A 24535-nucleotide genomic window follows, 5' to 3' on the forward strand; every position below is an offset into this window, starting at 1 on the left:
AGGGCAGCTCGTCATGAGATGTTGTTGCTCACCTCTCCTGTGTAGGAGGGAAGGGTGGCAGATGTGGTCTCCTGCAGTGGATCACGTTGTTGTGGCAGTTAATTGATGCCTTGAGACAGAGTCTCACTCTCTTGCCAGGCTGGAGTGCAGTGGCGCGATCTCTGTTCACCGCAACCTCTGCTGCCCAGGTTCAAGTGATTTTCCTGCCTTAACCTCCAGAGTAGCTGGGATTACAGGCACGCACCACCACACCAGGCTAAATTTGTGTATTTTTAGTAGAGACAGGGTTTCACCATATCGGCCAGGCTGGTCTGGAACTCCTGACCTCACGTGATCTGCTCCTTGGCCTCCCATTGATTTGTTTTTAAATATTACTTTCCTTTTCTTTTATTCTTTTTTTTTTTTTTTTTTTTTAGAGACAGAGTTTCATTCATTGCCCAGGCTGGAGTGCAGTGGCACAATCTCAGCTTGCTACAACCTCCGCCTCCCAGGTTCAAATGATTCTCCTGCCTCAGACTCCCAAGTAGCTGGGATTACAGGTGCTCGCCACCACGCCCAGCTCATTTTTATATTTTTAGTAAAGATAGAGTTTCACCATGTTGGCCAGGCTGGTCTCAAGTGCCCTCCTAACCTCAAGTGATCCACCTGCCCTCAGCCTTCCAAAGTGCTGGGATTAAAGGTGTGAGCCACCACACCTGGCCTTAAATATTACTTGCGTATGCCACTTCTTTTCTAGTCTCACTGTAATACGTTAGAGATACCTAATGAAGGACCAAGACGTGTGCCTTTAAGATGAGCGCCGAGAGTGTTTGTCTTGGTATCTTCACTGCTTACTACTGTGTTTCAAGAACTTTTTTTTATCAGATTTTTAGAACCCTCTCTTACCAGATAGCTGTTTCTCCCTCCTCCCCTGCAGTGTATCCTCAACACTGAATCCAAAGTGATGTATTTAAACTGTGTCCGATCAAGTCACTTCTCTGGGCTCAAAACCATGGAACATCTCTAGAGTTCTCCCAGAGTAAGAGCCCGGAGTCCGTATGGTGGCTTGCAGGGGCCTGAGTTATCTCCTGATCACGCCTCTCCTGTCCTTCTTGCTGTCATGCGGTGAGCCTCCCCCAGGGGCTTTGGCTCCGAGGCGCTCGCTGGGCCTCCCTAGTCTCTCGTCTCACCTCCTCCCGTCTTGGCTCAGGTCTCCCCTTCTTGGCCAGCCCCAGCCACCCATTTAATTCTGCAGCCTGACACCCCAACCCCCAGTCTTTTTTTTGTTTTTTCTTCAGAGGTGGGATCTTGCTCTGTCACGTAGGCTGGAGTGCAGTGGCACAATCACAGTTCCCTGCAGTCTCCACCTTCCAGACCTAAGTGATCCTCCTGCTTCAGCCTCCCAAGTAGCTGCACCTATAGGCACATGCCACCATGCCTGGCTAATTTTTTCTTTCTTTCTTTTTTTTTTTTTTTTCTTTTTGGTAGAGATGAGGTCTTGCTCTGTTGCTCAGGCTGGTCTCAAACTCCTGGACTCAATCAATCTGCCCACGTTGGCCTCCCAAAGTGTTGGGATTATAGGTGTGAACCACCACGCCTGACTCTCACCCCTGATTCTTTTAGCCTGCTCCAAGTTTTCTTTTTTCTTTTTTCTTTTTTTTTTAAGACAGAGTTTTTGCTCTTGTTGCCCAGGCTGGAGTGCAATGGCACGATCTCGGCTCACTGCAACCTCCGCCTCTTGGGTTCAGGCAGTTCTCCTGCCTCAGCCTCCTGAGTAGCTGGGATCACAGGCACGCGCCACCATGCCCAGCTAATTTTTTTGTATTTTTAGTAGAGACAGGGTTTCACCATGTTGACCAGGATGGTCTCGATCTGTTGACTTTGTGATCCACCCGCTTTGGCCTCCCAAAGTGCTGGGATTACAGGCTTGAGCCACCGCGCCCGGCAAGTTTTCTTTTTTCAACAGCACTTACTTATGTTTAATTTTCTTACATACTGTTTTTATGGCTGATTGTCTCCTCTGTTAGGTGGTTGAACGCTTCCAAGACCAGTACCTTTTTGTTCATAACGGAAGACTGTTCAGTGAGTACGTTGAATGAATGAATGAACCCAAAATGAAAATAGGCAGGGCATGGTGGCTCCTGCCTGTAATCCCAGCACTTTGGGAGGCTGAGGCGGGTAGATCACGAGGTCAGGAGATCGAGACCATCCTGGCCAACATGGTGAAATTCCATCTCTACTAAAAATATGAAAATTAGGTGGGCGTGGTGGGCGCCTGTAATCCCAGCTACTTGGGAGGCTGAGGCAGGAGAATCGCTCTGGGAGGCAGAGGTTGCAGTGAGCCAAGATTGCACCAATGCATTCCAGCCTGGAGACAGAGCGAGATTCCGTCTCAAAAAAAAAAAAAGAAAAGAAAAGAAAATGAAGCTCTCCTTTTATAGTCATCTTTGAAATGTTTTTGAACAATTACTTGGATCTCATCATGATTTAGAACGTGACTTCGGTGTGATTTTGAACATGATTTTGGCATTTTTTTCCGTCTGCTGTCTATATGGTAGTAGCATTGTTAGTGAAGTGTTTCTTCTGGTTACTGGTTAAACTGGGGAGCAGACAAGTGACATTCTGTTGACAGTGCAGTCAGTGAGAATGCTTTCTCTTTATCTGCAGGTTCACCCTGAAAATGAAGATTGGACCTGTTTTGAGCAGTCTGCAAGTTTAGATATTAAATCTTTCTTTGGTTTTGAAAGTACAGTGGAAAAAATTGCAATGAAACAATATACCAGCAACATTAAAAAAGTGAGTATATTTTGGGATCTTATGGCAGGGAGTGGGCAGGAGTCTCTGAGATGACCTGTCTTTTTGGAAGGCTGGGGATTGGTTAGCGAGAGATATGCAGCATTTCTTGGGTGGAAGACGCTGTGATCCCTCCCGCCGGCCTCATCTTTGGGTATAGGGGTTCAGGTTGTGCTGGCTGCTGATGGACGAGGGAGGTGTCTGTAGCTCCAGCCATGGCACTGTCTGCTTGGGATTGCTGAGAGAGGTGGAAACTGCGGGGAGGCAGCAGCAGCTGGCGTACAGCGCCCAGGCTCTGCTGCAGGGTGGCGAGGCGGCCTGGGTCCTGGGGAGGGGCTTGCTGGGCAGGCTGCCCACCTTGGATTATTAGCTCTTTCACAGAAGACCTTCCCTTCTCGTTTTTGTGCTGTTGCTTATCCACTGTTAAGGAATTGTGGTTTTGAAATGTTTCAGTGTGGGATTATGGAGTGGTTTTTGAAGGCTCATTTTCAGGGTACTGCATTGGAAAGAATTTGAATTGAGACATAAATCATATATTGAGTACAAGTACCATAAATCAGCATTTAAAAATAGTCATATAAAAATCCCATCTCTTTAGGTATTATTTCCTAAACCTTGGAAAAGAGTAAGTTAAATAAAAACACAAAAGCATTTGGCCTTATTTTCCTGTTTATTTTGTAGAAATTCAGTTTTATTGGTGTTTTAAAAGCTTGTGAGAGACTGGGTACAATGGCTCATGCCTGTAATCCCAGTACTTTGGGAGGCTGAGGTGGGCAAATGCTTGAGTCCAGGAGTTCAAGGCCAGCGTGGGCAACATTGCGAAACCCCGTCTTTGCAAAGAATACAAAAATTGGCCGGGTTTGGTGGCACATGCCTGTAGTCCCAGCTACTGGGGAGGCTGAAGTAGGAGGGTGGCTTGAGTCCAGGAGGTTGAGGGTACAGTGAGCTGTGATCATGCCGCTGCACTCCAGCCTGGGCCGCAAAGCGAGACCCTGTCTCAATAAAAAAGCCTGTGAGGTTCACCATCTTCTCTTGGCTAGAAAAAAAGAAAAATCTTGGGAGGGATAAATAATTTGAATGTTGACTACATACTCACTTTTGAACTGGTTTTGTTGTAAAGGGAAAGGAAATCATTGAATACTACCTTCGCCAGTTGGAAGAAGAAGGCGTAACCTTTGTGCCCCGTTGGACTCCGCCTTCCATCACGCCCTCTTCAGAGACATCTTCATCCTCCTGCAAGAAACAAGCAGCGTCCATGGCCGTTGTCATCCCAGATGCCGCCTTCAAGGAGGGGCTGAGCGGCGATGCCCTCAGCAGCCCCAGCGCACCTGAGCCCGTGGTGGGCACCCCTGATGGTGGGTCTGGCGGGGCTTCATCCTGAGAGCAAGGCTGGGGACATCTGCATGGCCATTTTCTCTCTGTTTGCTTTGCCTGTTCCTTGAGACATTAGGTAACTCATAAAGAAAAGACCCGTCTCTCGTTTCTGGGCCTTGCCCTCTAGCTTTTATAACACATTCATTTTACTTCTTATTAGAGTTTTTGTTAATAGGGAAAAGGGGTTATATCAAATTATTATTTTATTGATACCAGAAGGTGTTTGTTAGTTTAAGAGAGGGGAGTCTTCACTATGTTGCTCAGGATGATTTTGAACTCTTGAGCTCAAGCAGCCCTTCCACCTCGGCCTCCCAAAATGCTGAGATTATAGGCATGAGCCACCATGCCTGACCTAAGGAAGGTGTTTTTCTTTTTTTTTGAGATGGAGTCTTGCTCTGTTACCCAGGCTAGAGTGCAGTGTTGCAATCTTGGCTCACTGCAACCTCCGCCATCCAGGTTCAACTGATTCTCCTGCCTCAGCCTCCCAAGTAGCTGGGACTCCAGGCATACGCCACCACGTCCAGCTAATTTTTTGTATTTTTAGTAGAGATGGGGTTTCACCATGTTGGCCAGGCTGGTCTTGAACTCCTGACCTTGTGATCCACCCACCTTAGCCTCTCAGAGTGCTGGGATTATAGGCATGAGCCACTGTGCCCAGCCCACACCTGGCTAATTTAAAAAATTTTTTGTAGAGATGGTCTCACTATGTAGCCCAAGCTGGGTGTTTATTTTTCTGTACATTTTTCTCTACAGCCAAACTGTGCCATTTGTGAGATTTCAACAAGTGATGGGGGTGGGCAGATGGTTTGGGGATGTATTTTATTTTTTAACTTGGGAATTTTTGTTATACTTACTTTGCTGTCTCATTCGTCTAGTTTATTTTACCTTATCAGGAAAAAAGTTTCTTACGTTATTATTATTATTATTATTTTTTTTTTTGAGGCAGAGTTTCACTCTGCCCAGGCTAGAGTACAGTGGTGCCATCTTGGCTCAGTGCAACCTCCACCTCCTGGGTTTAAGTGATTCTGCCTCAGCCTCCTGAGTAGCTGGGATTACAGGCATGCACCACCACACCTGGCTACTTTTTGTATTACTAGTAGAGACTGTGTTTCACCATGTTGGCCAGGCTGGTCTTGAACTCCTGACCTCAGGTGATCTGCCTGCCTCAGCCTCCTGAATAGTTGGGATTACTGGCGTGAGCCACCAGATTTCTTACATTCTTGAACACAGTAGCTCTATTCAAAATAGATTTAGATTTGCTTGTTTTTTTTGTTTTTTCTTAAATTTTGTATCTTGTAAGTTCTTTTTGTGTTATGTTTCTCTTAGAATTAAAACAGTCATTAATGTCTGTTATAGCCATGAGTAGTATAGTAATTTGGCGATAGAGGTAACTCAGCGGTAATCAGGGAAAGATGAGTGAGGCAGAAAGTTTACCTGTGGTTTAGTCGGTGACTTCTCTCAAGGCCTGTCCCTGAAGCCTGCTAGGGATCTGGTTTACATCTGCCATCTCTGCGGTTTCATTTGCCTCTAGACTCTAGGGCTACACGTTAACTCCGCTGAGCAGAAGGACTTTGGGAGCCTAGAGCTTTAGTGTTTTTTGTTGTAAATCAATGTTGCTTACATTCCAGACAAACTAGATGCCGACTACATCAAGAGATACTTGGGTGATTTGACTCCACTGCAGGAGAGCTGCCTCATTAGACTTCGCCAGTGGCTCCAGGAGACTCACAAGGGCAAAGTGAGTGCTGGCTCCACGCCCAGCGTGCAGGGCCGGGGCTACGTGAAATCATGGAATCTCTTCCTGCCCGTAGTCACCCGGCTTCCACAGTCATTGTTCCTTCCAGTCTAGAAGTCGTTGAATATGTATCCCTGTGGAATCTGCGTCCTTAAGCTAGTGATAACGCATGATTAACTGCATGTTTTTAGACTTCACAGAGCAAGGTCTGGCTGACAGTGTCAGGTTACGAAGCAACATTGTGTTCCAAGTATTCATACGTTCAGATTTTTGGAAGCCGTAAAAAGAGTTCAGAGATTTATCAGAGATGAGAGAAGTTTGAGCTTAATTTTCAGGATTTTAGTGAAATTTCAGCCTCATAAGGGTGTAGATTTGTATAAGCCTTATGTAGTGAGCAGAGCCTGGTGTGTGTCTAAGCGAGTTGTTGACGTCATCTAGTAAAGGGAAACTAGGCATTGCATGCAGTCGGCCTAATCTCTAATTCTGTCAGTCTGGTTACTCGAGACCAAATCACCGAGTACTGTTCAGCACCAGTCATCAAGAGAACGCTGCAGTCAGATGGCTGCCATTTGCTGTATACTGACCATTATTAGACACTTGTTTCAGGGTCTTTCTTCAGCCCTGTCAGCAGCTCTCTCTGGTGCTGTTTTTCTCCCTGGCTTTACATGTGAGAAAACTGGGGTGCAGAGGAGTGAACTAACTTCCCTGGGGTCTCACATAGCGAGTGGTGGGGTCAGAATTTGAACCCAGGCCGTTTGTTTCGGAAGCTACATTCTTAACCACGTCACGTAACTTCCCTTCTGAGTGAAGATGACGCCACGTCAGTAGGCCACATGCTTTTGAGTTATTTCCCAGGAGTTGGGGTTGTGAGTAGCTCATGCTCCCACTCCCTTCTTACTCTCCTCATGGACCAGCCTCTGAGTTGGTAAGCACATGGCCACGGAGGAAGACACTTAGTCCATGTGACACTCAGAACACGGCCTTGGCCTTGTTCTTTATTCAAGGAAGCCGGCCTGTTGATTGACAGTGTTGGAATCTGGAAAAGATTCCTGTGTGTGTTAGCAACACCGCCACGTTACGAAAGCCCAACATGCTTTTTTGTATTCTAACTTTTTCTTTAATCTGTTATTTTTGTTTTTAATTATCTTAAGTCTTATGATCACTCATAATTTTTAACTTTGTGTATATCTCGTCTAATCTTTCTAATGAGTTGGCAAAGGCACCATTGCCAATCACATAGACACATGGTAGTTCTACAGTTTTATGTTTTAGAATTTTTTTTTTATACAGAGTGGCTCTGTCTCCCAGGATGGAGTGCAATGGTGCAGTCTGGACGCACAGCAACGTCTACCTCCCGGGTTCAGGCTATTCTCCTGCCTCAGCCTCTGGAGAGCTGGGATTAGCTCTGCCACCATTTCTGGCTGATTTTTGTATTTTTAGTAGAGAATAGGGTTCCACCATGTTGGCCAAGCTGGTCTCAAACTCCTGACCTCAAGTAATCTGCCTACCTTAGCCTCCCAAAAGGCTGAGATTACAGGTGTAAGAGTCATTGTGCCCAGCCTCAAATGGCTTTTAAAAGACAATGCTAAATTATAACTTAGTCTAACTTAAGTAGTAAAGAATTCAGAAGTAAAGTTTAACTTGCTACATTTCTTGTCATACTGATTTTTTTTTTTTTTTTTTTTTTTTTTTTGAGATGGAGTCTCACTCTTCACCAGGCTGGAGTGCAGTGGCATGATCTCGGTTTACTGCAACCTCTGACTCCCTGGTTCAAGTGATTCTCATGCCTTAGCCTCCCGAGTGGCTGGGATTACAGGCATACGCTACCACATCCAGCTAAATTTTGTATTTTTAGTAGAGATGGGATTTCACCATGTTGGATCTCCTGACCTCGTGATCCGTCCACCTCAGCCTCCCAAAGTGCTGGGATTACAGGTGTGAGCCACTGTGCCCGGCCTCTGAATCAGAATTCTTAAAATTCAAAAAACTGAACATAGTGCTTTAAGTGGAAGCTAGCCTTAGTTGAATCAGGATTGCCCAACAAAAATATTCTGATGATCATTCATGATCTGAATTCTGGTGTGTGAGATAGATGTATTAAATTATGGTACACATTAAAAAGTCATGGCAAAGTCTGGGTGCGGTGGCTCACACCTGTAATCCCAGCACTTTAGGAGGCCGAGGCGGGCGGATCACGAGGTCAGGAGGTTGAGACCATCCTGGCTAACATGGGTGAAACCCCATCTCTACTAAAAATACAAAATAATTAGCTGGGTGTGGTGGCGCATGCCTGTAGTCCCAGCTTCGGGAGGCTGAGACAGGAGAATGGCTTGAACCCGGGAGGCGGAGGTTGCAGTGAGCCGAGATTGCATCTACAGCCTGGGTGACAGTGTGAGACTTCGTCTCAGAAAAAAAAGTCATGACATTTCGGTTTTGTAATAAATAATGCAGTGACCAATTATTACTTATTAGTAGCTTTTTTGACATAAACTTTCAAGTCTGCCCTTTCTGCCTCCTTCTTAACACTAGTGAAGACCATTTTTGTTCGAGGGATTCTCCAAATACCCCATCAGCGTGTCCTCACTGCAGGTGATGCCTTTGTTCTTATTGGCATCTGTGTAAGAGGGTCCAGTGGCCTGACCTGTCTTCCACCCAGAGAGACTGTGGAGATCTGGTCCAGTCTTGTGCTGGCCTCCTTTTCCATGGCATGGCACTGGGCACCCTTTGGAACAAAAATCTTGCCTTTCTCAACATCGCCCATGTTTAATTCTCCTTAGTCACTCGCACTGCAAGGGTTTCCATTCAGAAGCCAGGTGTCTGACTTTTATTCTGACTTTTTATTTAAATGTAGTATGTATACAGAAAAGTGTATTTCATAATTCATAGATCTGATCGTTCATAGAATTGAAGCATTTGGTGTTTAGGGTGTCATTTATGCCTTTGCTGTACTTTGCGGAAACCAAAATGGATTACTATAAAGATTATTCAAACTGATAATGCTGATTTTCTCTAGAGTAGTAAGGGAGATTTTTCTGGTACCAGCTCATTTAAAGTAGTATAATAATGCAGCTCACTGTTGATTATATGTGGGAGTTTTAGGCCAGATGTGGTGGCTCATGCCTATAATCCCATGTTGGGAGGCCAAGGTGGGAGGATCGCTTAAGCTCGGGAGTTTGAGACCAGCCTGGTCAACACGGGGAAGCCACATCTCTACAAATACAAAAATTAGCTGGGTGTGGTGGCGTGTGCTCGTGGTCCCAACTACTCAGAATGCTGAGGTGGGAGGGTTGCTTAAGCCCTCTAGTCGGGGGCTGCAGTCAGCTGAGATGGCGCCACAACACTCCAGCTTGGGTGACAGAATGAGAGAGCCTGTCTCCCAGAGAAAAGTGGAAATTTTAGAGTCTTACTCCCTTAGCAACTTTTTTATTAGTGCAGTAGTGCGATCTTGGCTCACTGCAGCCTCCACCTCTCAGGTTCAAGTGATCCTCCCCTGCCTCAGCCTCTGAGTAGCTGGGATTACAGGCATGCACCACCAGGCCTGGCTAATTTTTATATTTTTAGTAGAGATGGGGTTTCATCATATTGGCCAGGCTGGTCTCGAACTCCTAAGCTCAAGTGATCCGCTTGCCTTGGCCTCCCAAAGTGCCCTTTGCAACTTTTAACATTGTTTAGAAACATCTTTCTCTCTTAATAGATTCCAAAAGATGAGCATATTCTTCGGTTCTTACGTGCGCGGGATTTTAATATTGACAAAGCCAGAGAGATCATGTGTCAATCTTTGACGTGGCGGAAGCAGCACCAGGTAGACTACATTCTCGATACCTGGACCCCTCCACAGGTCCTTCAGGATTACTACGCAGGAGGCTGGCATCATCACGACAAAGGTACCGGATGGAGTTGAAACCGTCTGTGTTTCCGTCATTTGTCTTGCTGTGCCATTGAAGAGATCCTCTAAGACCTCCTTCCATGGGGTTGAGTGGGGCCCTGCTGAGTGCGCGTTTCTCTTCACTCTGAGAACTGGGCATCTTTTCCCACGTTGAACAGACTGATGCTCCACTCCACTACGGGCACACTCCCGTCCCGCCCTGGGCAGCCAGGAGGGGCCTGGGCCTGTTGCTTCCCCACGGACGCACGCCATCCTTGGGCAAGTGATTTGGCTTCTTCAGTGCAGTACAGTTTGTTTTGACCTGTTGAAAAGACAGCGAGCACAGTGTTAATTAAGGGAATTTTCGATGACTTAAACCCTACGATAGCTGAAAATGGTTCAGCCAGGTTTTCTTCCATCAGCAGTGAGCACTTCGGTTCTGCCTTGGGAGTAGGGCGTGGATGAAGGGTGGCGATGCACCTCAAATGAAGAGCGATTTAAATGAGAACCGGAAACACAGTTCCCCTGAATGCCTTCCATACCCCGCCTTGCAGGAAGACCTGCACTGTCAGAAATACACTCCTTCCTAAGCCAGAGTTTGCCAGCTGGGCAGGGAGGAATTGGAAGCATCAGTGAGAGGGAAGCACTGTAGAACTGACCGTTCTTCGGGAGTGGGAATTGAGGGAAGCTGGCTTTTAAAAATCTTGCGTTCAGTTTGTAGTGATCTATGACATGAAAAATAACTATTTTCTAAGAAAGAAGATGTGAAAGTCGTCTGTAGTCACGGAAGTGTCTGGCTAGTCTGATGTTCCCTTGCTGTTGAGAGTCTGAGCTCTTGGGCAGCCCCAGTTGTTCAAAGTGAGGAGACTGAGCCCCGGACGGGTTCCCCTCATCCTGGCACGGCCTTCTGTTTCCAGGACTCTGCACAGCTACTCTCTCTGTCCGTTGGTTTTTGTTTTTCTCGCTTACAACTTTTGGGGAAAAATATTGTACACACACTCCCTACCCCACACAGAAGTCAGTTGCCACTTCTAAGAATCAGAAAGACCTTCAAGCGCACCCAGAACGTAGGCGAACAGGCGTCTTCCTGTTGAGGGTCTTAGAGTCGTATCCTCAGTGCCAGCTGGGACGGTGCCGATAACCCATTCCTTCCCCTCCCCTGCAGATGGGCGGCCCCTCTACGTGCTCAGGCTGGGGCAGATGGACACCAAAGGCTTGGTGAGAGCGCTCGGGGAGGAGGCCCTGCTGAGATACGTAAGTGCGGGGCTGAGAGACCCCAGGCTCCACTGTGGTGTCACTGTCTTTCTGCCGGCAGGATGGGGGTGTTAACCAGCTTGTTAGAACAAACGTGAATTGCTTTTGTAGTTAGAACTGAAAATATGTTAATGTAGTCTTAAAATTTGCAAAGAAGACACAGAAGTTGTGAAAGTGTGTCTCATTGGCACGTCAGTGCAGCAGTCAGGGTCTCCCCCGAGATGCTGCGTGGCGGTGGTTCTATCTTCCATGCACTCCCACGTGGAATTGCCCTCTCCTGGGACGCTCCTGCTCACAGCAGACCTCTTGGTAGCATTCTTTCCGCTGGCCCTTCCTTGAGGCGCGCTCTTGCGTCTTTCTCTGCACCATCCTGAAGGCCCTGCTGACCCGTCGTCTCCCTGACTCCGGCCCGCCCCCGCTCCGCTGCTGCGGTCAGTGTGTAGCTGTGCCTCCCCTCCCAGAGAAGAAGATGGCCCTTTAATTTGAAAACAAACAAACTTAAAACGCACATTTATGACCCCGTTACCCTGAAGTACGCACTTTGGGCTTTATTTTTTCTTTATTTTTTTGACACAGAGTTTCGCTCTTGTTGCCCAGGCTGGAGTGCAATGGCGTGATCTCAGCTCACTGCAACCTCCGCCTCCTGGGTGCAAGTGATTCTCCTGCCTCAGCCTCTGGAGTAGCTGGGATTATAGGTGCCCATCACCATGCCCAGCTAATTTTTTTGTATTGTTAGTAGCGACGGGGTTTCACCATGTTGGCCAGGCTGGTCTCGAACTTCTGACCTCAGGTGATCCACCTGCCTCAAAGTGCTGGGATTATAGGTATGCACCACTGCACCTGGCCAGCATTTTTTTTTAAAGGCACCCCCATGGGGTGCAGGGTCTATTCATGGGCGTGATCATCACTCACTGCACCTTCAAACTCCTGTCCTCAAGTGGTTCTCCCATGTCAGCCTCCTGAGTAGCTGGGCCTTTACAAGCACCACCGCTGAGCCTGGCTTACTGTTGGCGTTCCCTGGTGTATTGCTGTTAGTCTGCCCCCACCGCCATGTGTGTTTATCCACACATGCACATGTTCACACCTGAAGATATGGATGGACTTCATCTGCAGGGAAAGGGTTTATTAATCTGAAACACAGGATCTCTTGAGCCATGCCTGAAGTCTGTTGTAAGGCTGCCTTTTCTCTTGGCTGGCATGTGGTTTTAAAGTGTTTGCACACTCACAGACGCTTATCTACTGTTCCCATGCACTCGTTCTGAAGACAGAGCCGCAGTGTGAGGCCCCTGTGCATCCTGTGATTCCTCTGGCCTGCACTTCTCTTTGGATAGCTGTTACCTTTGCTGTACATGACAGTGTTTGTTCTCTTTCAAGGGTCCCATTTTTTTGTTGTTGGTGATGTGGTTAGCACATGCGAATGTGTAAGAAAACCTACATAGGTCACTTTTTTGGTTTACACACTTAACCTGTAACATGCTGCTTGTGTCCCTCTTCCATAGCTGGACGCGTTAGTTTCAGCCTGAGACTAATCATGGGAAATTTTCATCCTCTTGTGTGTGTAGGTTCTCTCCATAAATGAAGAAGGGCTAAGACGATGTGAAGAGAATACAAAAGTCTTCGGACGGCCTATCAGGTAGCTGTGGGATTTTGCTTTTCCTTTCAACTTACTGAGAAAACAAATTAAATATTTCTAGTTAGTTTTTGGAAGTAAAATCTGCTTCTTATTTTCCAAGATGCTCTAAAAGGAGGAAAGGAGGTGCACATGTAATAAGGCCAGTGGCGAGGGACAGACAGTCACTGTTTCCTGTCCCAAGCATTGCTGTCGATCAGCCTGGGTGGGCTGGCCTGCCTGCCTGGTTGGTGTGGTCCACGTGGGCCCAGGGCTGCACGTCAGTTCCTTGTTTGTGCCTCTCCTCCTCACCCAGATGACTCTGTTCTGAAACCACGCTTTCAGTTTCAATCCACAGTTCTAAAAATGTTCAGTGATTCAAAGGTTGACATTGGTAAGGGTGTAGATGGTTCACTGGGCTATAAGTTCCATGAGAACAGGGATTTTGAGGGCTCTTTGCTCACTGCTGTATTCTCAGCTCCTGAGACTGCTTGCCCCTCGCTGTTGAAGCATAGCTCACTGCAGTTCAGACACAGTATGTGTTAAAATAGCAGCTGTGTGCCCTGTTGATGGCAGGTGAGGGGTGGTTTAGCACGTGGAGGACAGCACACCGTGGCTTTGCCTGCCGGTTCACTGAGCACGTCTGAGAGGGATTTCCATGTGCTCCCAATCAGCCCTGCAGTTTCAGGCTTGGTCCTACCACACTGATCCTGTGTGTTTCGTACAAATACAGATAAACAGAGTTCATAGCACTGTAATTTTAAGAAATTGATAATTGTGTATTTGGAAATAGCTATAAATGACCAGAAAGGAAAAAGGTCCTAAGACACGGTTTACTAAGTGTGCTGCCGTCTGTTGAGTGTAACACGTCTCTGCACAACCCGCAGCTCCTGGACCTGCCTGGTGGACCTGGAAGGGCTGAACATGCGCCACCTGTGGAGACCCGGCGTCAAAGCGCTGCTGCGGATCATCGAGGTGGTGGAGGCCAATTACCCCGAGACGCTGGGCCGCCTTCTCATCCTGCGGGCACCCAGGGTGTTTCCTGTGCTCTGGACGCTGGTGGGTTGAGATGCCTTTTGCAGTCACTGTGAGCCATTTGGAAAGCACATACACATGCATTCATACACACGTGTCTGTGACCCAAAGCCTTAACTACTTAGAAAAAAACAACATGCAAAGATAAAAAATTTCTCAAATTGTTTAGGGAAGGGGGAAGAAGAGCAAAGTCTGTCTGAGTGTCCTAATGCCATGCAAACAGACTTTACAGAAAAAGTATATAAACTTGAAATCCCCCCCATTCATAACCTTATTGTCATTTTAATCTTTGCCATTCAGGCCTCAGATCAGATATGACTCGATGGTCTTTTCTCTTTGTCACAGGTGAGTCCCTTCATTGATGACAACACCAGAAGGAAATTCCTCATTTATGCAGGAAACGACTACCAGGGTCCGGGAGGCCTGCTGGATTACATTGACAAAGAGATTATTCCAGATTTCCTGAGCGGGGAGTGCATGGTATGTAGCGAGGGGAGGAACTGCGCACTTGGCTCCTTAGACAGGTGGGAGAGGTCAGTGTTGATTTGCACAGATGATTTTCAGAACTTTACATTGGGATGTTTTGTTTCTGTTTCGTTTCTTTTGGCCGCCATTTCTCTGATCCAGGATCAAGCTAAAGAGGACCATTGAAGTAATTGTTGATACTATACATTTCTTCGTGGTTAAATAAAAATGAGAATTTGTTGTAGAATCAGATACAATTGCAGCTCGCTTTATTCACAGGGCTTTGTGTGAATCAGATCTTTAAACCATTTTAGAGGAGCTGTCGTATTTTTTTTTTTTTTGAGACGGAGTTTCGCTCTTGTTACCCAGGCTGGAGTGCAATGGCGCGATCTCAGCTCACCACAACCTCCGCCTCCTGGGTTCAGGCGATTCTCCTGCCTCAGCCTCCTGAGTAGCTGGGATTATAGGCACGCGCCACCATGCCCAGCTAATTTTTTGTATTTTTAGTAGAGACGGGGTTTCACCATGTTGACCAGGTTGGTCTCGATCTCTCGACCTTGTGATCCACCAGCCTCGGCCTCCCAAAGTGCTGGGATTACAGGCTTGAGCCACCGCGCCCGGCCGTATTTTTAAAAATACTGTTAAATTGAATCAGTTCTCAAAATGTTTCACTCACCCCTCCCCCTCCTTTATTTTTGTGGAGACAGGGTCCTGCTCTGTCACCTAGGCTGGAGTGCAGTGGTGTGATCACAGATCACAGCTCACTGCGTCCTGACCTCATGGGCTCAGGTGATCCTCCTACCTCAACCACCCAGGTAGCTGGGACTATAGGCATGCGCCACCATAACCAGCTCATATTTGTATTTTTTGTAGAGACGGAGCCTCATCATGTTGCCCCAGGCTGGATAACATTTTTGGGTGTTTTTTTTTTTTTTTTTTTTTTTGAGATGGAGTCTCCCCCGTGTCCCCCAGACTGTAGTGCAGTGTTGCAGTCTTGGCTCACTGCAGCCTCCACCTCCCAGATTCAAGCAATTCTCCAGCCTCAGCCTCCAGAGTAACTGGGCTTACGGGCATGCGCCACCACACCCGTTGAATTTGTGTATTTTTAGTAGAAACAGGGTTTTACTATGTCAGCCAGGCTGATCTCAAACTGCTGACCTCAAGGGATCTGCGCACCTCGGCCTCCCAAAGTTCTGGGATTACAGGCATGAGCCACCACGCCTGGTCTGGATAACATTTTTAAAGTAGAAGAATGAAGAGAAATGGCTCTCAAAATATGTTTGGGGTTTTTAATACACGGAGTTGCTGGGTAATCAAGCAGAGGCCTCCACTTCTGTACCCTGTGCTCTGAAAAGCTCGGAACCTTGGGCTCCTTCCAGCCTTCTAGCCACGGTGCACGTTGTGCCACAGGAGTGTTAAGGAAGCCAAAGCCTGTGGAAGTCCCAGTGACTTGTCCCGTGGCACGTGGTGGCAGCTGAACTCAGCAGGGAATGAAGCTTCTTATCCAAGGGCTCTAGTCATCCTTCATATAAAGTTACCCGTTTGAGATGTGTACCCACTGGGTTTGACTCACATATTTAGCTAGTGAATTGGACACTCAAGGGACTTCGGACTTTCTGAATGGTTAGAGAAATTTAGAAAACAAATGTAGCTTTTACTTTATCAGTTCCAGTTTCAGGAAGTGACAGGCATCATCACAGTGCAATGCAAAGAGCGAGTAAGTAATACTAAAAGTCATGGGACCCGAATTTAGCAAGTGTCTCTGAGGTTAAATTAACATGGCCTCACGTTTGTCGAAACCTCTGAACTCCTTTCGTTATGTGAGCTAACCATCCCGAAGCGATTACGACGGGAAGAATTGAGCTGGCACACAAGGAGACTTGACTCCGACTGCCAGTCACAGCTGTGTTGTCACATGCTGACTTCCAGAGTGTGTTTGCCGTGTTGAATGTCTCTGTGGTTAATTGAGCTCTCCCAAAATGTGGGCCTTCTGAGACTTCTTCACCGCTGTCCTGAGCTGCTGTTCGGGCTGGTTGTTGAAAGGAGGCTGTGCACGTCTGCTCTCTGCTGGCAGAGTTTATTAACCATGGGCCAGGCTGGGACTTTGCCAGCATGCTCTCGCTGCTGTGACTCTTCTCCACTCATGCTGTGCTGCAGGCTGAAGACAGAGACGTTTATTTTCTATGTAGTTGCTTCCCAGGGCTGATGATAAAGGGAGGACTTGGATTTTATGAACTTGAGTGTGGAGTCATTGTATCAAGGTTAATTAGGAGATTGACGATATGTACAAATTCTAATTCAACTTGTTTCAGGCAAATTCAAAAGAAGTTCTTCATTAGGTTTTGTCTGGTGTTATGGACCAGTCGTTCGACTTTAGACACAAAACATCATTCATTGATGCTGTATCTTGACTATAATTTCATAGCATAAAAATAACGCCTGTGGCTATTGAGAGCAAAACTCTTCTTAAAGTAATGCTCTTCCTTTACAGGGCAACGTAAATACCCCTAATGCTTAAAGGAGCCATCTTTAGTAATTGGGTGTAGTGCCTCATGCATGTTGCTGTGATTCTGTGGTAAATCAGCTTGGACTTGTTCTCATTTTTGCAAAGTGAAATACATGTTGAAGTGGTTTAAAAACATACCGCTCAGCAGTGCAGAGTATTTTACGACCCTGCCAGTGTTTTCCATTTTCTCAGCAACTTCCAGGAGTGGAGCGTAGCGGGATGGTGCTGGCTGGCGGCTGTGTATCGTGGGGTTGGTTTGTGTTTGCACAGCTTTCACTGCTGTGTTTCTGTTTCCAGTGCGAAGTGCCAGAGGGTGGACTGGTCCCCAAATCTCTGTACCGGACTGCAGAGGAGCTAGAGAATGAAGACCTCAAGCTCTGGACCGAGACCATCTACCAGTCTGCAAGCGTCTTCAAAGGAGCCCCGCATGAGGTACACCCGCCTTCCTGCACCGGAGGGCACCTGGGCAGCCGGTCCCCCCACCCCCGCAGGGCTGCTGGCAGTCTTCCATTGAGAACAGTGCTCAGTTTTCTGGTCTTTGTCTTTAGGCTTTTGTTGACACTTGATACCTAGTTTCAGTAAATGTCAACGTGGAAGAACAGGTCTCTCAGAATAGAAAAGTGCTTGATCAGAGTGCCTGGAAAGGAAATTGGATCTCTTGACCTCCATTTTACTAAAGACACCAAACACAGAGATAGGAATAACTCATCTTTCCTTGTTGAAGCACTTAACTCCTGAACTTAGTTTATTTCTTGGTTATACTGAACAAGTTTCATTTGCTACTATTTCTTTCTTTCTTTCTTTCTTTCTCTTTTTTTTGAGATGGGGTTTTGCTCTGTCACCCAGGTTGGAGTGCAGTTGCACGATCTCAGCTTATTGCAGCCTCCATCTCCCGGGTTCAAGTGATTCTCCTGCCTCAGCCTCCCAAGTAGCTGGGATTACAGGCACCCGCCACCATACCCGACTAATCTTTGTGTTTTTAGTAGAAACATTTTCACCATGTTGGCCAGGCTGGTCTCGAACACCTGACCTCAGGTGATCCACCTGCTTGGGCTTCCCAAAGTGCTGGGATTACAGGCCTGAGCCACTGTGCCCGGCCCATTTGCTACTTTCTTGACTGGGTTTTGGTTATTTATAGATATTTTGGGAATTTTCTGATTTCTGTAAGTCTGTGTTCCTTTCTTGCTGTTACTTTTGGTGCAGAAGCAGGAGCTTTCCATGTGCTTTGCACGCCTTGTGTTTGCCCTGTAGCATCACGAGTGACCTGAAGCAGGAGGGGCCTGCAGCAGAGTCTCCCTTCTCAGCTCAAGGGCCAGGTTCGTGGCCCAGAGTTGCCGGAGAGGATGGTGGGGCTCTATGCGGAGCAGGTGTTCGGTGAGGATACGGTGCTGGCTTGGGCAGTGGTGCTGACTCCAGCCTGCTTCCTGCCATGGCGGCACCTGGGTCAGCCGTCGGCCAATGGCTTCTGCTGCACTGTCTTCCTGAGCGCCTCACCTGGCAGGTGGATCAGGGAACAATTGCCATGGTTTGAACAAGCAGAGACAGATTTGGTATGCCTTACTTGTAGATACACAGGGGAATCTCACATTTCCTAACATCTTGAGGATTATCCGTCTTCATTTCTTTTCTCCAGGAGGCTGGGTCCTTACTCATTGTTGAGTATGTGCTGTCACTCCTATCCATGTTTCAGGAACTTGGGGTGCAGTGTGTTTCATGTGAATCAGGGGGCATCTGTAAACATCCACGTGGTCAAAACCTCAGTTCTGCTTTGGGTATTAAATAAAGCATAGATCCGAGATGGTAACAAACCTAAATGCAGGCTAGAGCAGAGACCCCAGCTGTGAGTGCAGCAAAGAGGTGCCTGCCAGCGCAGGGGCCAGGGTCTCGGGCTGCAGCCGCCTGGGAGCTGCTTTGCTGAAGAGTGGGCCGTGCTGCGTAGTGCTGCCTGCTGTCCTTAGACAGGACTCTTGTACCTCGTTGAATCTGCTGTGGAAGGGCATTCCAGAGTGGTGTTTCGGTGGTGAAGTGGCAGTAGTGGGGTTGGAAAAGGAGCCCGGCTTGCAGAGCAGCCAAGTGCTGAATGGCACGGAGATGGCACACAGTGGGCCGATGGGCAGGCGCCAGGGCAGAGGGCCGTGGGCCTGGTTCTGCTGCTTCCTTAGGCGGAGCTTTCAGTGAATGCAGAACTCTGCACAGCTGCTTTTAATTCTCACGTTCCTCCCACACTAATCTTTAAAACCAGCTTTGATCATTCCCTGCCGAGGAGCTCTGTCGGCACCGTATATGTTCAGGTTTCCGACTGGTTCTCAGCACCCGGGGGGCTGACCCGCCGCTTCCTCCACCATGCCAGGGGCTCATCCCACTCACCAGCCTTGCCACTGCTCTCGTGCCAGCCTCACACGGCAGGCCTGGTGCCGTGCCCCTTCTTTCCCCTTGCTGGAACACTGTCCTGAGGCTCCCCCGCCTTCTGTTTCCTCAGCTTTCACCTTCTCCAGGGCCTTCTGCTGCTCTCCAGCCCAGGCCAGTCCTCTGAACCACTCGTGTACAAGCTCAGCGTTTGGTGTTACACTAAGACCTGGTTGGTCTCTTCACGTGTGTCTGAAGATGGTGTACAGGGGCTCTTGGGCCTGTAGGTGCAGGTCACAAAGAGCGCAGAGCTTGGTGCACGACATGTGGCAGGAGCCAGCGGTTGAGAGACGGATGGTGGTGTGACTCTGGGCAAAGACATCCGCCCGTGCCCATTCAGCCTTTCCCTCCCCAGCGTGGGCACCTGGGCCTGGAGCCCCTGGCGGGGATGGTGTGCGCCAGCACACGGCCTGTGCTCGTGGAGTGTGGCTGCCTGACACCGTCTCTTTTTCAGATTCTCGTTCAGATTGTGGATGCCTCTTCAGTCATCACTTGGGATTTCGACGTGTGCAAAGGGGACATTGTCTTCAACATCTATCACTCCAAGAGGTCGCCACAGCCACCCAAAAAGGACTCCCTGGGGGCCCACAGCATCACCTCTCCAGGCGGGAACAATGTGCAGCTCATAGACAAAGTCTGGCAGCTGGGCCGCGACTACAGCATGGTGGAGTCGCCTCTGATCTGCAAAGAAGGAGAAAGCGTGCAGGTAACGTCACGCGCACGTCTGATCGCGCGTCCGTGACTGTGCAGCTGGGCGACTCTGTCTTGAGTGGGAGTCTTTGCGTCACTCCTTGAGCAGCCTGTGTCGCTTTTGAGATGCCGTCTGCAGAGGAGCATCTCGCCTGGAGGAGCAGAGTGACTCGGGAAGCCGATCGGGTCTCACAGGAAAGAGGTCCAGCCTAGCAGTGCTTTTGGACAGAATCTGTGACTTTTCCCCAAAGCAGCATGTGACAGGAAGGGAAGGCATGGCGTGCACATGGCCAGCTGGGCTGCAGAGGACCTTCCCCCAGGCCTCATTTCACTGGGTTGCATTTGCCTTTTTCAAAGGAAAATCACCCTAAATAGAAGTGAGAGGCAGGAGTACTTAGGGAGCTATTAACTCTCATTACCAAACCTTCTAATTTGTTTCAAACGCTTTCAGTTCCTTTTAACATTGTGGCCTGTTATTTTGGGTGCCTGCGCTCACAGTAATTCTCGGGGGTGAGGGCGGGAGGGTGCTTTCGGCCTTCATAATAGATGCAGCATTTTGCTGCCTTTTCAGTTTTCAGAGGTAAACCTTGTCACTGTTTCAATGGTCTTAGAGGCAGAGTAAAGGAATACTTTATCCAGTTTAAAAAAAATGAACCTCAGCCGGGCGCGGTGGCTCAAGCCTGTAATCCCAGCACTTTGGGAGGCTGAGGCGGGTGGATCACAAGGTCAAGAGATCGGGACCATCCTGGTCAACATGGTGAAACCCCGTCTCTATTAAAAATACAAAACATTAGCTGGGCATGGTGGCACGTGCCTGTAATCCCAGCTACTCAGGAGGCTGAGGCAGGAGAATTGCCTGAACCCAGGAGGCGGAGGTTGCGGTGAGCCCAGATCGCGCCATTGCACTCCAGCCTGGGTAACAAGAGTGAAACTCCGTCTCAAAAAAAAGAAAAAAAATGAACCTCTAAGCTATATTACCACAGTCATGAATTTCAGAACGAATGGAGAAAGTGATTTTTGCGGATTGATGCCTCACTTTAGGGTGATGTGCCTTTAGCCCCAAACATGCTGGATGATTGTCAGCATGTCAGAGAAAGTGAGGCCAGTTCAGAGAAGCTGTGCCGAGCCCTCCCTCCAGCTCGGTGCTACCATCCCTTCAGGCTCCTGCCTCCATAGGTGGAGGTGGGGTGAGGGTGGCCTCATGAGGGCCACAGACATGGAGTCTGTTCCTGTGCCTTCCCAGCACCTGGGAGTGACCACACTCAGTAGAGAGGTGGACATTTTCCCACCTGCTGGTGAAGCAAAACAGCAGGTTCTGAATCGCGTTGAGATGGTCCTGTAGCCACATGGAATCCTGCAGACGGTCCCCTTGGCTCTTGTCAGACCTGCTTTAGGCTGGGGGTGAGAAGTGTGTCGCCGCCAGCTGCCACTGCCTTCCTCGTTTTAGGGCTCCCATGTGACCAGGTGGCCGGGCTTCTACATCCTGCAGTGGAAGTTCCACAGCATGCCTGCGTGCGCCGCCAGCAGCCTGCCCCGGGTGGACGACGTGCTCGCCTCCCTGCAGGTGTCTTCGCACAAGTGCAAAGTCATGTACTACACCGAGGTGATCGGCTCCGAGGATTTCAGGTACGGCCGCCCGTGCCTCAGCACAGCAGGTGCCACCAGAGAACTGGGTGGGTTGGGGTCGCCTGCGGCCCTGGGCCGTGTGCAGGATCGGCACGCAGGCGCTGCCGGGGAGCTGGGTGGGGCGGGGGGACTTTCAGTCCCGTGCCATGTGCAGGATAGGCAGTGTCGGTGGGCCTCAGGGATGCTGGCGGGGGAGGGCAGCGGGAGTGGCTTTGGGGTCATTTCTTTGCACTGTGACTCCCTGCATGTCTGCAGAGGGAAGAGCGTCAGGAACGAGCAGCTTTGCCTTTGCTTTAGCTCACGATGCCATCTGTGTGCAGGCTGTGGGAAGCTGGTCCCCCGGTGGTTATTCATGTCCGCCCCCCGTTTGCAAGTGCTGATGGGGATGAAAGATGAGCAGAGAGCCGGGTGGGCCGTGAAGTCCAGCAGGCAGTGTGGGCGGCGGGCGGCGGGCAGGGTAGTCCTCACCTGCCCTTCCCTGTGCTGTTACAGAGGCTCCATGACCAGCCTGGAGTCCAGCCACAGTGGCTTCTCGCAGCTGAGTGCTGCCACCACCTCCTCCAGCCAGTCCCACTCCAGCTCCATGATCTCCAGGTAGTGCCGCGCCTAGTGTGCAGAGGGGATGACCGCCCCTCCTCCAACAGCCAGCTGCGGCCGCCCGCCCACCCAGCGCGACATTGTACAGACTCCTTTCACCTCTAGATAGCAAGTAGCTCTCCGGATGGTAAACGTAGTCATTTGATCCCAAAACTCTCTTGGCAGGTAGTTTTAACTCTGATCCTAACTTAACTCAATAGCCATAGATTTTGTTACGTTGTGCACAAAATCCAACCAGAGCACAAGGGCTCTCTTGAAAGAACAGTAGCTTTTATACCAGTTAAAAGATTGATGCGGTCCCAGATATTGATGCAAAAAATTTTTCCAACGAACTCTGCATTGTCCGTTAGTGAATGAATTCCTGTGACATCCTCGAGAGATGGCCCTTCCTCACCTGGGACAGAAGCTGCCAGCACATGTCCCCCAAGCTGCATCGTGGCCCTCACACCTCCTGTCACTGTCGAGATGGTCTGTGGACTTAGGGACGGCCCGTGAGGTCCTTCTTCCTCTGAGGATTCAGAGGCCGCCTGCGGAGCACCCTGTCCCGTGGGCAGACCCCCCCACTCCACGTGCTGTCCTGAAGTGGGGCTGGGGGCTCAGGAGGGGTTCTGGGGGACTCCGGGGGACTCCAGGAAAATGCTGCCATCATTCAACGTTACTTCCTCTCTCCTCCTTTTCAAATCTTTTTAATACTTTTTAGAGCTGGATTTTTCTGTGTGTGAACTTGGGTGGGGGGAGGGTTCTTACCCTTTTTCTTTCCACGCGTCGCCCCCTCACCTGCAGTCAGCTCAGCGTAGGCATCTCTCCTCTGTGTCCTCCTGCGGCCGCTAGAGGCCGTTGGAACCAGCAAGTCACATTTGCCATTTGACACCGTCCACAGGGTTTTATTCATAGCTAAGCAGCATCTGCCACATCCACGTCAGGGTGGCCTGTGGCCTGTGGCCTGTAGGAGCCCTGCATCTTTGTACAGGGAATGGTGGACTCAAGCGTGTGCGTGCGTGCATGTGCTGTGTGTGTGCATGACGGCAGGAGGGGCTGGGGGGACGGGGCGTGTAGAAACTTAGTTTGAGTAACAGAGGAGTCTACAGAAGCAAATCAGAATGTGGGATTTGTTTGCCTTTTACATTTTCTGTTTAATTCCTGATTTTTAAAGCCTGCTGTACCTGGTACAGGCCCTCAGGTTTCAGCTTTTCATGGGAAGAGCAGGGGATTTGAGAATCTGTCTGGAAGCCGCATAGGGACGGCCTCCATGGTAGACACGCAGCGTGTGTCTCTGTGCAGCAGAGGCCGTGCTTTTCATGCCAAACCCCACGTTGGCTGTCACCCGTGTGCGTGGTAAGCGTGGAAATCCTGGTGGTGCCGTCTCAGCGCTGCTCTGAGGCATTGGGTCGGTGCCGCGTCACCGGAGGGCTGTGTGGAGGCCGTGTGTGCCCTGTGCAGGGATCAGGAGGGCTGGGGAGGGACCCAGCAGCCCTCCCGCCCGGTCAGGTCAGCCCCAGGGGCTCCCTGCACACTGTAGCTGTCCTGGGCCTCCGCGGTCACCTGCCTTTGGTCCACGTTGGTGTGTTTGCTTTTAGAGATCCAGCTCCTCAGTTGTACCCGAAGCCTTGCTTCCAGGAAGTACGGCAGGGCGAGTAGCGCATCTGTGCTGCCCCCGTTTGGTGCCTCCTGTTCCCACATCACAAGGACCTGAAGATGGTCCCTGCTTTCTCTTTCTTTCTCTTTCTCTGTGTCTCAGATGGCGATTTTGCTGACAGCTGCCAAGAAAATGCTTCATTCAACAGTCCTCATGTGCCCAGAGATGTTTATAGAACTGTTTGAATTGCAGCCATCCCCTGCCCCTCCCAGGCTGAAGATCTGTTCTTTTTAAGTTGATTCGGGAGTGGCACTCTTTCATCCCCAGAGAACTGAGTGCATCTTTAAGAGCCCCCAGCACACGGCTGCACAAATGCTCACAGGGTCCAGGTCTCCTGAGTAATCCAGTCTCACTCTCCCTGGGAGGGAAGCTGGGGCAGCTGTGGTTTGAGTATGTCGTTTGCATCGCGTTTCTACTTTTAGTACCTTGCCACTCTTTTAAAATGCTGCTGTCATTTCCCGTTTCTTAGTACTAACGATTCTTCGATTTTCCCTCTATTACTAGTGTCTCTCTATTCACTTTCCTTCCTAAACTTGTGATTTGCATATCAAATTCTGTAAATGTTTTGTAAACATATTACCTCACTCTTGGTAATACAATACTGATAGTCTTTAAAAGATTTTTTTATTGTTATCAATAATAAATGTGAACTGTTTAAAGAAAAGAATGGCTTTTTCTTATCGTGAAACAACAGTTTTCCTTGAACAGTTTGGAATTCTTGGGAGAATTTAGAGATTGAAGAAAGAAGAGAGCTTCGGAAGCCAGAGTACTGATACTCTAGAGTCGAAGAAAAGCTTTTCGCTTGTGTGGGATTGTTTCACAGGTGAGTAGACCGTCCTCAGACAGGTCACAGCTGTATGTTCGCTGATGCAGAAGCAAACCCAGTTTTTGTAATCCTCACTTTTATAGGAAGACATGACGTGGTTTTCCTTAAATGCAGCCGGATCAAACATCACGGTGACGGT

General features: G+C 49.0%; 1 protein-coding gene across 1 annotated transcript in view; it reads left to right on the forward strand.

The window, feature by feature from the left end:
• The window catches only part of SEC14L1 (SEC14 like lipid binding 1), a 63592-nt gene extending 41430 nt beyond the window's left edge, over positions 1-22162 (forward strand). Inside the window, exons 6-17 of the mRNA XM_039476295.2 lie at positions 2647-2775; positions 3893-4127; positions 5775-5884; positions 9576-9765; positions 10912-11000; positions 12563-12633; positions 13497-13668; positions 13990-14124; positions 16913-17047; positions 19476-19727; positions 21159-21337; positions 21830-22162. Of these exons, the coding sequence (XP_039332229.1) occupies positions 2647-2775; positions 3893-4127; positions 5775-5884; positions 9576-9765; positions 10912-11000; positions 12563-12633; positions 13497-13668; positions 13990-14124; positions 16913-17047; positions 19476-19727; positions 21159-21337; positions 21830-21935 (1803 nt within the window). The 3' untranslated portion in view covers positions 21936-22162. The remainder of the gene's footprint in view (positions 1-2646; positions 2776-3892; positions 4128-5774; positions 5885-9575; positions 9766-10911; positions 11001-12562; positions 12634-13496; positions 13669-13989; positions 14125-16912; positions 17048-19475; positions 19728-21158; positions 21338-21829) is intronic.
• The last annotated feature ends 2373 nt before the right edge of the window (positions 22163-24535 follow it).

Source organism: Saimiri boliviensis, chromosome 17 (genome assembly GCF_048565385.1).
Source record: "Saimiri boliviensis isolate mSaiBol1 chromosome 17, mSaiBol1.pri, whole genome shotgun sequence".
Taxonomy (NCBI): Eukaryota; Metazoa; Chordata; class Mammalia; order Primates; family Cebidae; genus Saimiri; species Saimiri boliviensis.